This window comes from Mus caroli, chromosome 7 (assembly GCF_900094665.2).
Source record: "Mus caroli chromosome 7, CAROLI_EIJ_v1.1, whole genome shotgun sequence".
Lineage (NCBI taxonomy): Eukaryota > Metazoa > Chordata > Mammalia > Rodentia > Muridae > Mus > Mus caroli.
In genome coordinates, this window is record NC_034576.1 from 127,773,086 (window position 1) to 127,785,048 (window position 11,963).

At 49.3% G+C, this 11,963-nt stretch overlaps 1 protein-coding gene across 5 annotated transcripts in view; it reads left to right on the forward strand.

Annotated features, from left to right (window-relative positions):
- Kiaa0556 (KIAA0556 ortholog) overlaps positions 1-11,963 on the forward strand; it is a 169,960-nt gene that overhangs the window by 52,215 nt on the left and 105,782 nt on the right. For all 5 annotated transcript variants that reach the window (XM_021167737.2, XM_021167736.2, XM_029479630.1 and 2 more), the window contains 2 exons: positions 2,571-2,740; positions 4,038-4,135. In XM_021167737.2, coding sequence (XP_021023396.1) covers positions 2,571-2,740; positions 4,038-4,135 — 268 coding nt within the window. The remainder of the gene's footprint in view (positions 1-2,570; positions 2,741-4,037; positions 4,136-11,963) is intronic.

An 11,963-nucleotide genomic window follows, 5' to 3' on the forward strand; every position in this document is an offset into this window, starting at 1 on the left:
CTTCCATTTACTGTTGTGTGTGTAAGTGTTTGTATATGTTTGTCTGTATATGTGCATATGTGTGTGAACATATGGAAGCCAGAGATCAACCTTAGGTGTCATTCCCCAGTGACTGTTGATCTGGGGGTGGCCTTGCTAGTCAGGCTAGGGCCTGGGATGACAGTTTTGTGCCATCTGGCTTTTTTTTAGATCTGAGTTTTTTAGTTCAGGCCCTCAGGCTTGGCAGGAGAACATTTCACTGAGTGCTGCCCACGCCCACCTGGTGAGGAGACCCCAGAGTGTCCTGGGGTCTTTCCTGAGACGGCTTCATCAGTGTCCTGACCTCTACTCCCTGGCATCAGGTGCTGGCCTGTGTTCAGGATTTGTTGGTCTCAATAGTAACCTTTCTCATGCCCAGAGTCAGTGCTTGAGAAGTGCTGGGATGTGCTTTCTGGGGAAAGATCAAACATGCAGCAGTACCTGTTTTCCTAGTCCTCCTGAGAAGGGGCTGGGAGTTGCCAGCAGTGTCTGAGTTTGCCAGTTGCCATCCTGTCTCACAAGCTCCAGGAGTGACATGTCTGTAGTGATGACCCTGGAGTTAAAGTACCCAACGTTATCATCTCGACCCTGCCACAGAGCAGCTGGGTGACCTTGGGCAGGTTCCTTGCCCTTCTGTGTCTCACTTTCCCCGTCTGTGGTGTGGAGTAAAGTAACCATGAGGAATAATGTCTTCCTCAGCTGGGACGTACCTCGTGGTCTATGTCTGTGATTGGCAACTCACAGAAACATATTTAGCAGCATTCTTGTGTCCTCGCAGCCGCTCACAGATGAACAGGGCTAGCAAAAGAGCTTACTTCTTGGAGAAGTTTGGAGAGACAAAGCTGGGGAGCTTCTGGTCTCCTCACTGTCTTTCCTGTAAGGGTGTCGAGGACACGAAGCATCTTGGTTGGCAGCTCTGTGCTTTTCTTGATACCTTTGTTGTTTCAGTTGGCCCCAGATTTTGTGTGTGTGTGTGTGTGTGTGTGTGTGTGTGTGTGTATACAAATGTGGAGTCTATTTTGTTCCATGGGCACTATCTACTTTGTTTTTGAGAAAGCAAGGACTAGCCTGGAACATGGTGATTGGCTAGAGTGGCTGGGAATTGAGCCCTAGCATATGCTTGTCTCTTCCTCCTCAGCCAGGCTTTCTTTCTTTTTTGTTTTGATTTTTGAGACCAGGTCTCACCATGTAGCTTGGCTAGCCTGGAATTCACAGAGATACCTCTGTCTCCTGAGTACTGGGATTAAAGGTCTATGCTACAGAGTCTGGGGATCAAACTCAGGTTCTTACAGTTGCAGGGCAATTACTGTATCATCTGAGCTGTCTCTAATCAGGTATTTTTACTTTTGTTTTGAGGGAGAACCTCACTTTTTAGCCCAGGCTGGCTGCACACTCATTTCAACCCTCCTGCTCCCAGAGATGGGATTATAGGCATAACCACCAGGCCTGGCAAGAATGTGCCTTTAAACACAAACACAGGCATGATGATTGGACGATCAGCTGATGAAATGCTATCCGATTTCTCCCTAGAGCCATGGGTCAGCACAGGGTAGTTCTGTATTCACCGTGATCTAAAGTCACTGTCTGTGTTGAAAGTTGAGTTTGGCACACAGTGCTCACCCTAATGTGATGGTTATTATATTAAAATTTCGTTAACTTGGAGCTTGGAAAGGTAGCTCAGTAGTTCTGAGCATTGGCTGCTCTTCTAGAGGACCTGGATTCAATTCTAACACCTCTATGGAGGCTCACAACCCTCTGTAACCCCTGTTCCAAGGACTCAACACTCCTCTGACCTCCATAGGCACCAGACGCGCACGTGGTACACAGACATACATGTAGGCAAAACACCCACACATATAATATACTATTTTACAATTTTTACCAACTTGCTGGGCAGTTAATCACTAAAGGTGAAGCCCACCTGTTGACTTGAAAATCTAATTACTGTGATGTTTAAAGGTGTTTGTAAAGACTCTAAGAACCAGGTATCCTGTAGCCATGGTTCTGGGAGGGGGCTAATGAAGACAATGTATACTGTCTTGAGACAAAAGACAGTGTCATATCAGCAATGAGTTAAGGATTGTCATAGTTACTTTTAAATTGCTATGGTCAGCACAGGGCTGAGGCAACTTATAAAAGGAGTGTTTAAAATCGGGCTCACAATTTCAGAGTAATAAGAATCCTTTTACCGTCGTGGGGGCAGGCAGGTGACATTGCACTTGAGCAGTGGCTGAGAGCTCACATCCTGACCCACATACATGAGGCAGAGAAGAAATACAGTGGTCATGGTAGGAATCTTTTGAAACCTCAAAGCCTGCGTCCAGTGACACACCTCCTCCAACCAGTCCATGCTTCCTAATCCTTCCCAAACAGTTCTACCAACTAGGGACTAAATATTCAAACATATGAGCCTATGGGGGCCATTCTCACTTAAACCATCACAGAGACAGTGCTATCCCCTTGCCAAAGCACTTTACTGCTGGTCTTAGGGACACGGAAGCTCAGGCATTGCTTGGATCCAGGCAGGTGATTTTTTTCTTTTTCTCTTCCAGGATACTAAAGCATTTGAAAGCCAAGGACCCTGTGCAGCTGAGGCTGGAACACTTGGAGCAAGGTTTCTCTGTCTATGTCAATGGGGCCAACTCAGAGCTGAAGACATCACCACGGAAAGCTGTGCACACAGACTTCTCCAGAAGTGCCTCACAGGCTGAGGGGTCACAGGGTGAGCACAGACCCTCTCAGGGCAGGCAGCAGCATTTTTAGTTAGAAATTAAGGGATGGGATGTAGCTCAGTGGTAGAGCACCTGCCTAACAGAAACAAAGCCCTGGGTTTGAGTCCCTAGTACTGCAAAAGAAAGTTAAAGAGAGTCAGAGACTTTGAAAACATCCTGTATGTGTGAACTCACCAGCAAATGAGTTAACTGTACCCATCAGGCCAGCGAGAGAGCCTAAGAGCAAGGAAGAGAAGTACTCTATAAGGTGCTAGGGATGGAGCCCAGAGCCTCACACATGCCTAGAAACCACTCCAAGTTTAAATTCTTTTCTATTTCTTTTCAAACTAGATTTGGTCTCCATACTCCAAACCAAAGGCACTAGAGCGAGAACTTTGTAGTTTTTATATTGCCTGTAGCTCTAATGTCAATGATCTTAAGGACAATTTTTAACTAATAGCTGGTATGCACATATTAGCTTTGATACCTAACACCTATGAAGTATTTGATTCCACTGTTCCTTTTTACATCTAGCTACTCCAGCCCCTTCATGATTTAAAGGGATTTCATGTGTGAGTGTGATGGAAGCACTCTCTACCAAGTCTATCCAGTGGGTGAAATGGGAATGAGTGGTATTGAATGGGTAGACCTGTTGAACAGGTGGGACCAGGCTCCAGGTTGACAGTGTGTCTCTGAGGAATATACTTGGACTCTCTGTTCATTGCCTTTAGGTGTGGGGGAGGGAAGCTTCCAGGCCATTACATACTGGAAAAATAAACACAGTAGCAAAGGGACCAGAGGAGAAAGCGATATCCCAAAATATCTCCCAGAGAGCCACTGCAGTATTCTAAATGCAGTTTACCAGGAGTTCTGTAGCCCCTAAGGCTCCTCTAGCTTTCATTGTGAGCATGCTGCTAGTTGGTAGAATTAGGAGGAACTGAAAACAGGATTAGCTTAACTTGGGACCCTAGCAGTATATTTATTCATTCCTCAAATATGTCTCCATCACTGTCTTTTACACATGGCTGTCTGCTGTAGGAACTACACCATATGTCTGTGTTTGGTGATGGCTCTTTGTGCCTGGAGAGCTGCCTGACATGACATTAGGCATCTCATTTTCTGGACATTTTGCAACTCTTACACTTTCTGCTGGGCATTGGCTTGCTTGCAGTTTACTTCAGGCAGATGTGTCCCTCATATGAATGACCTTGAGCAGCTGGACTGGATTGCAGATGTAGGCTTCAGAATAGCTATCAGTGTGAACTTGCCTTCCATGTCTCACTAGCTGCTTCTCTGTCTCTGTTGCAGATTATGGACGAAGAACCCTATTCCGAGAAGCCGAAGAAGTCTTAAGACGCAGCTCCAGGACAGCACCAGGAAAAGTCCATCGCCGAGGATGGCACCAGGTCTGGAAACTTGCATTAGGCTCTGGCACTTGCATTAGGATGAAGAGTGGGCCTGTTAAGTGTTTAAGTCCTTGTGGGCTTGGTGACAGTTCTGGACCCTGTAGGGTACCCTCTCTGCATGGACTGGCTTCTGGGGTACCTGCTCTGCTGCAGGGTCCTCCCTCTACCTGGGACCTCTGGAGCCCACAAGGGAATATAGTAAGAGCAGACCCATGCTCATTCTTGAGGGCTCATTTGTCAACTTGCTTTTTATCGACTACCTACTAGTTGTGAGGCATGGCATAGATAAAGCAAGTCATCAGGACAGAACCCTGCCCTGGTGAACTGAGGGGCCCATTTAGATGGCTGCCAACGTTCTGAGACCTAGCACTGTCTCAGCTACACACAGCCCCTCTGCTTTTTACACTTACAGCAAACCTGAAGCCTGGCTTCTCAGGTTGTCCTCTCTTATGTAAGAGCAGAGGAGAGAGATGCTTAGAAAATCCCAGGGACCACTCAAGCCCATGACTAAGAAGTGGAAGAATCAGAATCAGCTCTGAGTTCTGTATTCTTGCTCAACTAGGCCTTGCTATGATCCCTTGCTAGCTTCCCTTTGGAGATGTGTCTATATATGGAGCTGCTTAGTGTACCCAAGTGTCACTGTGCCAAGTATGAACTTGAGGTTGGGTCATGTGGTCTTAGTTCCTGTCACGTTTTGCACATTAGGATGGCCTTTTACAACAGAGATTGCCAGAGTCGTTTTTACTAATCTATGTATGGGGAACGTCAGCCACTTGCATTTTACAGTAGACTGCAGTACAGGCTTTCATGTGCTTGCCACCTAGCAATTCACAACACCCAATTGGTTGATGTATGTCCTCATGGTACTGCCATAGAAATTGAGGCCCAGAGAGCCAAAGACACTTGTTCAGGGTCACATGACCTCTAAGGGAAGAGGCTGGGTTGAGGTATGGATTGGACCTGTTGCTGTACTGACAGCATCTTCCTGCTATGCTTATTGGAAACAGTTGTGTCTGCTGTAGCTGGGGTCTGAAGAGCAGGCCCACAGGGCACCAGCCTGGGCGCTTGTGTCTGTCCCCAGCCATGAATGTTAATTTTTTGTTAATGAGGCCTTTCTTGCCTGCCTCACTCTACACAGCTCTTCTGCTTGTTAGAGTGCTTCCTATTATCACGAGCCATATTTGTGTCTTAGACTGTGACTTAATGGCTGGCCCCAGAGTCTGTGCAATTTAAAAGGCTTGGCCTAAGATTAATTAGCATCCCTCCCATCTCTCCTGTGGCTCCCCACTTCACAAGACTTAATCAGGGCTAATTTCCCCTTGCCTCCCAAAGCCGCTTGGCTATAATTGCCCTTCTGCACTGCATCAGTCAGGGGTCACTCAGTGCCTAACAATAGGGACTGCTGTTTGAGTAGAAAGCTCAGACTGAGTATGCATGCATGGTCCTGGGGCTGGTGAGCTGGGCAGGCTGCAGGAGGCCTTAAGCCTACATTGCGCACATGTCTGCCTTGGCCTCCAGGAGAGCTGCTGCCCAGGACAGCTGGGAGAGTGGGGACACAGCCTCAGGGATGCCAAGACAGATCCTGTTCTGTTGTCTGGGGGCCAGTGTGAGATGCAGTTGAAAAACCTGTGGCCTTGAGGATAGTGCTTAGAAATAGCAGTGACCCATCCCTTTCCTCCCCTCCTCACATCTGTTCTCCCTGTCGGTGACAATGTGATGTTGGACCTCCTGTGCACACAGAGCCTGAGCCATGAGGAACTGCAGTGGGAGTCCATGGCGTATCACCCTCCATGTCTCAGCAGCTTGGCAGAGCAGACACATGGCATCTGGCTTATGGATTGGTTTTCCTACCTCACTTTCTCTCCCCAGCTGGCTCTTCAGGGCATTTGAATGTGGCTCCTGGGAATTGAAGAGAATGGGCTTTGGTGTGTGTTTTGGAGCTGGTTAATGGACCTCCCTGAGCTTTGCCTTTATAATCATCACAACCTCCTGCCGCTGTCGGGAAGGCATGTGTGCGGTGTGTGGTCTCTAAGTGGTGTGTTTCTTCAGCTAGGTGCCCCGAATGGCAGATGATGAGGCTAGGATGAGGCCATTGCTTGCAGCTCTCTGGTTCTACCACCCATCCTCATGCTGCATGCTTTCTAATCTAGAAGGTGCTCAGTGGGTTACCTGCCTCAGAAGGTAGCTGCTGAGGATCACTCAGTCTGTGGAGGTTCCTGCCACGCCTGGCACAGAGCTGGTAAAGGGTTGTGTTGGTCAGTGTTGGAATAAATGGAGGGCAGGTGTCGAGGGTTTCTCAGTCTGGAGGTTTCCAGGCTCTTCGTTCTCTCCTTTCTACTTGTATATTTATTTTATTTGTGAGGGACATGCATGTATGCAAAGGCTAGAAGAAGGCACCAGGCATACTTCTCTATCACTCTCTGCCTATTCCATGGAATCAGTCTCTCTTTAAATGAACCTGGGCTTGCATTTTCTCAGCTAGGCTGGAACCTATCAAGCACTCACCATCCTCCTGTCTCTGCCCCGTCAGAGCTGGAAGGTGCTGACACCTTCCCACCACACTCTGCTGTGCCTTTGCTCTGGAGGCCATTCTTGTTCCACGGTGCTGGATTCCAAACCTCGGTCCTCAGGGCTGCATATCAGTCTCTCTTGACTGATGAGTTGTCTCTTCTGGCACTTCATTCTTATGTCTGACCTCACTCCCTCTGTTCAGTCCTGGCCATTTATGGAGCACATCAAAGTTTTGGATCCTTACTGCGGTCTGAGAGCTGCAAGTGAAGCAGGCCAGCCCTGCTGCCCTGGAACTTATGGGATGGGAGCGGGAGACAGGCCAGGACAAGCCAGGGCAACAGCAGCCAGCAAGTTAATGGCAATTTCTATGAAGGAAGGCCAGGCAAGAGGGACGGTGGCAGGCAGCAGAGGTGCCCAGGGTAGTGCAGCAGAGCTGAATGGGGATCTGTGGTCTCCTTGGAAAGGTATAGTGGAGTGTGATGGAAAGGTATTGCCTATGATCAGCACACGTGATGGAGAGGAAGCGCTGGGGCCCTGGCTCACAGTTGAATGGTTGAGCATGCAAGCTGAGGGGTCTGGACAGTAGTCTGAGTGAAAGAGCTCCCCAGAAGCACCAAGATATGAATGCTGCCATTGGAAAGATCTTGGTGGCTGTGTGTAGCTAGGACCACCCTAACTAACTCCTTTACCCTAGGGCTTGCAGGAGCTCTGAGACTGTGTTCCTGAATCCACATAGCTCTTCTCTGCTACTTACCACAGCCCCACTCTATGCCCTCTCCACTGGCTTCACTAACCAACTGCACCCCTCCAGGTCTGTTTCACACTCCTGGATTGATTGAAACTTCTAAGAGAAACTATTTGAATGTCCCAGTTCATCTGTGTTACTCAAGGTGGCCTGTAGTAGTTGACTTTGGTGTGGTGCTGTCTGCTACCTGAGTGGGCTGTGACTAGAGGTCACCTGATACTTATCCTGCCTGACCTTGAACAGCCTGGGAAGGACGTGTGTGTTTGTGTGTGTGTGTGTGTGTGTGTGTGTGTGTCTTAGTTAGGGTTTCCATTGCTGTGAAAAGACATCATGACCAGGCCAACCCTTATAAAGGACAAGATTTAATTGGGGCAGGCTTACAGGTTCTGAGGTTTAGTCCATTATCATCATGGCAGTAAAGCATTGCAGCATCCAAGCAGGCATGGCACTGGAGGTTCTTAGATTGAACTTGATTGGAAGGTACCCAGGAGAAGACTGGCTTCCAGGCAGCTAGAAGGATCTCAAAGCCCACCCCCACGGTGACACACTTCCTCCAACAAGGTCATACCTCCTAATAGTGCCACTCCTGCATATTCAAATCACTACAGTGTGTGTGTGTGTGTGTGTGTGTGCATGCGTGCGTGTGCGTGTGTGATATTACAGCCTGTTGTCTAGGGTGCTGGAGTTGGACCGCATGGCCTTGCCTTGGACTCAGAGATCTGCCTGCCTCTGCCTCCCTGAGGGCTGGGATTAAAGGTGTAGTACACCACTGCTCAGCTCTTCCTTTGCTTTCTACAGAAAATCGAAACAGGGTCTAATATAGCCCAAGCTGGCCTTCAACTCACTATGTAGTTGCAGCTAACCTTGAAGTCTTGATTCTCCTATATATACCTCTCTCATGCTGGGATTATAGGCTTGAGCCACCATGCCCAGCTCTTTCCACCCTTTTGACTGGGCTCCTCTTTGTGGGTAGCTAGAGAGAAGCAGGCGATTAAGGTAGCAGGGTCCCCAGAAGCCAGTGGCTAATTCTTAAAAGCCACCCCACCAGGAATGGGACCATAGCCCAGGCCCTGTCTACTTGGTTTCCTTATTTCTAATGTCTACTGTTCCAGTCTGACAGTTTCTCCTCTTCCTGCAGCTGGGCAGTGGTACATGGAATTTCCTTCTTCTGGGTCTAGACCAGCCTAGCTACTACAATAGAAGGGGCTTTCTAAAGAGTACAGGCCTGAAACTCATTTGGCAAGAAGGCTGTAGAACCACCCATGATAACCTTGTTCTTAGGGATTAACCAGAGGTTAAAGTAGCAATGTCCCCAGTAGCCAATGGCCAATTCTTAAAAGCCACCCCACCAGGACTGGGACATGCTCTGCCCTAGTTTCAGGGCTTCTCTTATACTGCAGGACCCACCATAAAGGGCCAGTGAGGTTGCACTATCACTTTTGCTAGCCATGGCCCAGTCAGTGGGGGTTGGGAGATCTAGAGGTTGACTAGATAAATACAGCAGGCTCCCAAGCCACCGCCTTTACTGTGGAGTGGCCTGCAGGTGATATCTAGGCATCTGTCCCTGCTTGTCTTTCCCTTGCTGCTTCTGGGCCTTAGATCTCTCTGCCGCCATCAGTGGATTAAGATTTATGGCTTCCTCAGCCTTGTAATACTTGGGTAGACAGTGGCCTAATCAACAGAGCCGCCGTTTACCAAAATGCTGTCAGCTTTGATGAACGTCACTGGCTCTCAGCATTAAATCGGCAGTGAAGGGATTGGCCTTCCAACAATTTACTGTGGGCCAGACTTTCAGGAAAGGTCTCCACAGAACGTTTGCTATGGGATGAAAGTGGCCTTGGCTGTCCCTCACTGCAATATCTGCATCCTGGGTTGCTGCAGACATGAGCACATGAGACAGCTCACCTCCACGTTGTGAAGCTGGGCCCTTTCTTTTGGTATCTCTGACTTCTGATCATGACAAGAGCTGACAAACCTGGGAAGAGCTGCTCCTCACCCAGCCTGTCTTTAGGGGCTTGGTAGAGCCCTTCCACCTCTAGGGGGCTCCATTAATACAGCACACAACCTGCACAAGCATACAGGGCATCCCCTGTGCTTGCTCTTCTGTGTTTGACAGCACACTTCAATGCACCCTCTTAGAACACTATGAGGAGGTGCCGAAGATACACAAATAACTCCGGGCATGAACTGGGTGGAGTGTGGGCTGAGCATGAAGTGAGCAGCTTTGGGGGGTTTGTGTGGAGAGTCTTTTAAATCCTCCTCCAGGGTAGGTACTGCAAAGGTCTGTCAGGGTCTGGGTTTGCAAGTAGGCAGTAGAAAGCAGCGGCTCATGAACACCCACTCCTGGTGAAGCAGAATGCCATTCGGGGAGCCAGCCCGGAGCATCATCATCATCCTTCCATGCAAGGTGGAAGGTGGGAGGCTAGGAGCGTGCATGTGGCTGGGGCTGGGTTAGAATCTAGCAGCCTTGGTGTGGGTGGGGCTGCCCCCACATTGTGGGCAGAGGAGGCTCCCCAGGCTAGGGTGGGAGAGCAGGCCAGATGGCAGCTATTTATTACCCTCTGGGCACCCACTCAGTGTTGTGAGTGCTTTCTGGACCACAGAGTTAATTTCAGCACTGTTGCTTCATAACCTGCAGTGTTCACTATGGTGCTGAGTAGACTCGGGGGCAGGGCACTGGTATCTGGAACTCAATGCTCTTAGAGCTTGGTGAAGGCCTGCTGACTAAGGGCCTTAGGGCTGACAACAAAGCTGTGTTTGCATATTGGGCATCACTGGGAAGCTCTGCTGTATTGAGCTGTGCTGAGGAAGAGGAGGCTGGGAAGTTGCTGAAGGCTGTGATCCTGGCTCCTAGCTGGATGTAGAGCTCTTTCTGTGGATGTGCCAAGTCAGAGGCTGGCCAGGGTGTACCTCCCACTGTCACTGGCCAGCTTCCTTTCAAGCAGTGCACATTGTCCAGGACCACAGACCTGGGCAGGCCTCAATCCCTGCCTCTCAACTGGTCTTTTCCTGTGCCCCAGAATGCCAAGATAACCCCAACTCCTCACTTATATTCTGTTCCCCAATTTCACATCTCTCCTGCTCCCAAGAACTATCACTCAGTATGGTGGGCAGGAAAGGGGTGTGGTATCTGCCACTCTAACTTAGCATACTCCATCTTCCTCTGGTGGGAGAACTCAATTCTAAAAGATCCACTGCGATCAGAGGCAGGCAGGAGATTCCAAGAACTAAGGTGCTTTCTCCAGAGGCTAGTAACAGGACAGACTGGCAGTCTCTGCCCAGACTTGTCTGGATTTTAAGAAAGAGATAAGGGAAAAGCTAATACTACTACAGGCCAACTGGCAGCATTCAGAAGTACAAAGCCCTAGTCTAAGTCCTTCCCTCTTTAGAGAAAGGACCAGAAGACCCTAAAAGGGGCTGGGTGGCTGGTGATCCAAGCTACCTCCTCCTTGGCCTGACCCAAGTCTGTGGTCAGCCTTTTCTCCCATCCTCTCTTCCTGCCCAACAGGCCTCAGTGTTAGAATGTTGTTGAATGTCCCAGGGAGAGGAGCATAGCATGTTTTCCTTAGCCTGGAGAGGAGAACTAAGTAGCAAAGTGTAGAGGGAACCCATACCACAGCTGGAGCTAGCCAAAGGCTTTGGAGTGAAGAGGAAAGGTGGGACAATGAGGGTGTATGGCTTTAGAACCATCCCAAGGCATTACACAGTGACCTGCTGGCCCTTCTTGTTTCTCTATTAGGACATCTTCCTTGCTCTCATAGACAGCTGCATGTCCCATTCTCATCCTTGAGCCACAGAGGGATTGAGGGTGGGAAGGCAAACAAGCCCACAGAGATAGAGGAAAGGGTGTCTGTGGGCTCGGCTGGACTGATAGGGCCCTGGCAGTGGCTCCAATTGGTTCAGCAGTCACACATGTTAGAATGTGTAGGAATTAGTATGGAGGCCTTGCGTGCTGGATGTATCAAGTAAGGTCTGGTTTGCTAACAGTGGCTTGACCGATGTGACAGCATGTCACCTGCCAGCTGAGTGAGTCCTTTTGTTTTGCTCAGGTGGGAATCACTAGTGAGCAGGGAGTAGTTTCTAGTATTGTCAGTCTTGGACCTGAGAGAGAGAGCTAAGGAGCTTCTCCAGCAGGCAAAGGACAGGACAGACAAGCAGGCTTGGGGGCTGGGCTGACTGACTCAGCCCTGAGAACAGAGTCTTAACAGCTTCAGGTCTTAGAAGCCAGAGACAGCTCTAAGGTGCACAGGTTAGAGGTTCCCTCTTCTGAGTACCAATTGCCAGTGGTCCAGCACTCAGCAGCCAGTGAGATCCTGAGCTCCAAGCAATCTGGTAGCAGGGAGCAGGCAGCAGTAGCAAGTGCTCCAGCTCTGGGATTCTAATGGCTACCATGACTAGTGGTGTAGCTTTCAAACCTTTGTGTCAAGACCATGAGCCTTTGGGGTTGACAACTTCTTCTAGAAGCCAAGATCTGTAGCATCTTGTCTACCAGCTTTTGTGCATTCCACAGCCTTGGCTCACAGTCTGCTGTTTCTTTTCCATACTGCACTGTCCTCAATCATCTCCACCCCC